We start from the raw sequence: 4,477 nt of genomic DNA on the forward strand, positions 1-4,477 counted from the left end.
GTGGCCTGAGCTTTGGTCTCTAGCTAGAGATAGCCCACGTACTGGCTCTATCCCTTATGCACTCCATGATGGCCTTGGGAAGACAGTGCTGCTGAATCTCTCTATCCCAGCTTGCTTTTCTGCCACACATGGATTAGCACAGTGCAGGCACGGAGGTTTATACGGCACTTTGAAGATGAAAAGGAGTGTTAAGCAACAGTGGGACTGCCAAAGTAAGAGCCACCCCGGCCTCTCCCAGAGCACGTGCCGGTACCCGCTGGGCCACGCGGGACTCACCAGGCACCGATCCAGGTGCGGATCCATAAAAACTAACGGAGTCCCGGGGCTCTGAGCAGCTGTGGGTGCTCAACTCATGCCAGACCTCTTCGCAAAGAAAACCTCAGCGCCACCAAAGCCAGAGGGCTTTCCATGGCGAGACAAACGGCGAGGAAGCTGGGGCAGGAGGGGAGCTATGCCGGACACGTAGAGGGAGGCGAGCGTGTGGCTCCGTGCCGGCAGTGCCGATTCAAGCGGGGGACGCGTCTCCCGTTTCTTCGGGCGGTAAAAATATGACATGCATTAGCGAGGAGAATAAAAGGAGGGAAACAAAGGAGCGGGAGCTAACACCTGTCGCTCTCCTCGGGGACGAGCCCTTAATGCTTTTATTTGCCTCAGTCTGCTGGGGGAACTGCAGCTGCCAACTGTCATCAGCATCAAGTTACCCGCACAAAGCTGGCCTGCCCGGCTCTTTCAGCCACGGGAGGCGGGCGGCTGCGGCGCGCCAGGGCCGGCACCGAGCACTCTGGGCCCAGCTGCCCGTGGCCACAAGGCAGGCAGCCCCCGGGGCACAGCTGCACCGGCGAGCAGCCATGGTACCTCGCACTGCCCTGCGACACGGCCAACACGAGCGCATCCTCCCGGGCTGGCATCCACACCCGGGCCCTGAGAGCCGCCCCATCCACTGGGATGGGGGCAGGACAAGCCCGGGTCCGTGGCCAGCTGTGCCTGCCTAACCTCACGGGTTCCCGGTTACGGCTCAGACTGACTCTTTTTACGCCCAGGTCGGTGCTGACGCCCGTCTGTCCCCGCCGGCACCTGGCCGGCCCCACTCTGCCCTCCGTTCCACGAACATCCCAGCCGCACACACGGGTATTCCAAGGCTCTGAACTCGTAGCGGGCGTTGGGGCTTGGGGTTCATTGGGGCTGAGTGACGTGCCCCACCGCCTCGGGGAGCCGCACGCTGCTGGCAGGGGCCCGTCCCGCTCCCAGCTCCCGGGCCGGGAGCCGCCGGGCGGTGGCGGGGCCGGGGCCGCTCCGCTCCAGCCGCCAGCGCCGGCGGCCCCGCCCCGCCGCAGACAAAGCGCGCGGCCGCCATTGGCCCGTTCGGCCAACGCTCGGCGCTGCCCGCGCGGCGCGGCCAATGGGCTCATTGACATGCAAATCGCGGGGTATAAAAAGGGCGGCGCGGGGCGGGAGTGGCGCGGAGCTGCCGGCGCGGAGCGGAACGAGAGGGGCAGCGGCGCGGCCATGGCGCCGGGCAAGGACGGCCCGCCGCGGGGCGAGGGCTGCGCGGAGCTCCGCGCTGACCGGAGGGTGAGCGGTGGGGGCGGCGGCGGGCGGGGCCGGGACGGGAGGGGCGGCGGGGCTGACGGCGCTGTTGTCCCCGCAGACGAGGAAGCCGCTGGTGGAGAAGAAGCGCCGGGCGCGCATCAACGAGAGCCTGCGGGAGCTGCGGCTGCTGCTGGCCGACAGCGAGGTGAGGCGGCGGCGAGGCGGGGCGGGGACCGGCGGGGCCCGGGGCCGCGCTGACGGCCGCGGCGCCCCGGGTCAGTTTCAGGCGAAGCTGGAGAACGCGGAGGTGCTGGAGCGGACGGTGCGGCGGGTGCGGGCCGTGCTGGAGCGCCGCACCCGCGGTGAGTGCCGGCCCGGGGGGCGGCGGGGGGCGGCCGGCCCGGCCCGCGCCTCACCCGCGCCCCTCTCTGTCCCCCGCGGCGCAGGGGGCGGGCGGCGGCTCCTCGACGCCAGCGAGCGCTTCGCCGCTGGCTACATCCAGTGCATGCACGAGGTGCACACCTTCGTCTCCAGCTGCCCCGGCATCGACGCCACCACGGCCGCCGAGCTGCTCAACCACCTGCTGGAGTCCATGCCCCTCAACGAGGGCGGCTGCCCGGACTCGATCACGGACGTTTTGGGGGAGCCCGCCCTGGGCCCTTGGCCCGCCGGCGAGATGCTAGCCCTGCCGGCCGAAGCCCGTCCGGGCCTGGCTCTGCCTGCCCCGGCGCTCTCGCCCTCCCCCAGCGAAGAGACCTGCTCCGACTCGGACGAGGCGGAGGCCGAGCCGGGCCAGACCTCCACGGACGGACTGGACGCGTCCCAGACGCAGGGCCTGCCCTCGCCCGGCTCGCCCAAATCCATGTGGAGACCCTGGTAACAGAGGAGTGGAGGCAGACCTCGCACTGGGGGCGGGCAGGGTGCCCCCGCTGCAGCCGCACACGCGCGTCTGTGTGAGCGTGGCTGTGTGTGCGTGCGCGGCTGGCAGCGCTCTGACTGGGGACTGCACCACGGGCACTCCGACGCTGTCACACCCTGACAGCCTAATAGCGAACGCGTTAACATTTCATCCGTGTGTGTGTGGGGGGGACATTTTGTAACTTTAGGGGTTGTTTTTATGAGAGGAGGGGGGGAGGAGGGAGTTGGTTTGTAGTAGCAAAGCTCTCTGGTGGAGGCATAGCAGTTATTTTATAACCTTATCTCTTTCTTCTTGGCCCTTCGAAGTGGCCCAAATACCGCTACCCTTTTAAGAAAAAGCCCTTGTGCATTTTAAATTATGATGGTTAATTCCAGGAGAAGCTCAAGCTAAGTCTGCATGCACGGTTTTAAGTGTTCTAGTGATAGCACAGACCCCTGAAAGGTGGCGGTGGGGGTAGTATCTGTACCTGGTAGCAGTCTAAAGTCTCACTTTTAGGGGAGGGAAAGAAAACTAGAAAACTGGTGGAATTAGACAAATACTTTAAAAGATATTGGCGGCAGGGTGCCTTTTAGAAATGAGTGTCTTTATGCACATTTTGCTTTTAGCTCATTTGAGTTTATTGTGACTTTATGTATATTAGGGTGTCAAATGTTTTTTATTTTTAATCTTTAATAAAAAAACTGAATTCACAACATGGCATATACTGTGTAATGTGGTGTGCTTCTAACTCATTTAAAAACATTAAAAATAGAGCTCCTTCTTGTTGGCTCTTAACACCAGTGTCTGTATACCATGGAAACAATGCTGGTAATTAAGCACTTAATGCTTGTACTAAGCATTGTTAACTTAAGTATTGGAATTCAAATATTTCTTTTGTTTAATTCTAGTAGACACTTAAGTTCATTGCATGAGCAAGGTCACACTCGTTAAGGTTGGTCTTAGGCCACAGATTTTGGGGCTGGTTGGTCTGGATGCCAGTCTCAAACCTACTCTACTTGCTCTGCCATCTGAAGGCATTGCTCATACGTGTACAGCCCTAGCATCAGAAATGCTAGGCAAATCCTGTTCTGGGGCATAACTTCACAGGGGGGTGGCTTGGTTTTTGTTTTTTGTTGAGAGCAAAACAAGACTCCATTGAATAGAGTGTGCAGTGGATTTGGAAAGTGTTGTTTAATGTTTCTGGGGGCTTGGAGGGGGGACCCTCAGCATTCTTCTCCATGAGGTTTAACCCCTCCTGGTTCCTACTTTGGGGAGATGCCAGGTTATTTATGCTGCGATACAATACCTTTCAGAGAGCTGTCATTGTAAAGGGGAAAAAAAGGATTGTAAAGTGTCTTAATACATGGAAGTTCCCAAACCTAGAACAAGCAAGAAAGGAAGCAACCTAATTACCAAGGGACTGGACATGCACCTTTGTTAATAACCCCACAGATTAATAAAAATAGAAACTGAAGTACTGGCAAGGCCTTGCCTTTGCAATTTACTTTACCTGAGGTGGGTGTTCTTGCTCAAAGATGTCCATCAGAATGTTTGGTCCTCATCCCCTGTTGTGCTAAATTCCCTTTGAACTGGGAGGAGAGGGGTAAAAACCAGCTGAGCAAGAGGAGGTGAGAGCTTCTGTAGTAGTGACCTTTCTGCTTTAGGGAGGGAGGTTAGGGCTTTGAAGTGTAAATGAAGCTTGGGACACTTGCACTAAAACTAGCACCCCACACACCAGATGAGCTCTTGGACTGAGGCTGCACTGCTCTAGCCCCAGCACAAGTCCAGGTTTATTTATATCGAGCTATTTCCCTCAGGTATCACATCTTGTTTGATACTTCACTCTCCCTGCTTAGCTCAGACCTCCTGTAACTCCAAGGTCAGTTCACACACATCACCCTGTATTGTTACCCTGCTCAGCCAGAACCCCTCACTTTTAATGGCTGGAAAAGGCCCTTTCCATGATCGACCCTCTAGAGGGAGGTGAAGCCACAGCCCAGTTCCTTAACATGACCGAGCCTGGGGCTCAGAACAGCACTCAGACACTGC

General features: G+C 58.6%; 1 protein-coding gene across 3 annotated transcripts; it reads left to right on the top strand.

Moving 5' to 3' along the window:
- Positions 1 to 1,413: 1,413 nt before the first annotated feature.
- Positions 1,414 to 3,141, top strand: LOC309576574 (transcription cofactor HES-6-like; the record flags this gene model as incomplete). Of its 3 annotated transcripts, XM_082287974.1 has the most annotated exons (4): positions 1,487 to 1,572; positions 1,649 to 1,735; positions 1,811 to 1,892; positions 1,977 to 3,141. In XM_082287974.1, the coding sequence occupies 4 exons, from the start codon at positions 1,507 to 1,509 to the stop codon at positions 2,408 to 2,410; spliced, it is 669 nt and encodes a 222-aa protein (XP_082144100.1). In that variant the 3' UTR covers positions 2,411 to 3,141. The 3 variants fall into 3 exon arrangements, with proteins under 3 accessions (XP_082144098.1, XP_082144100.1, XP_082144099.1); XM_082287972.1 differs by having other exon boundaries at positions 1,414 to 1,572; positions 1,811 to 3,141; XM_082287973.1 differs by having other exon boundaries at positions 1,649 to 1,892.
- Between the last annotated feature and the right edge of the window lie 1,336 nt (positions 3,142 to 4,477).

Source organism: Coloeus monedula (assembly GCF_965178545.1).
Source record: "Coloeus monedula genome assembly, chromosome: 10".
Lineage (NCBI taxonomy): Eukaryota > Metazoa > Chordata > Aves > Passeriformes > Corvidae > Coloeus > Coloeus monedula.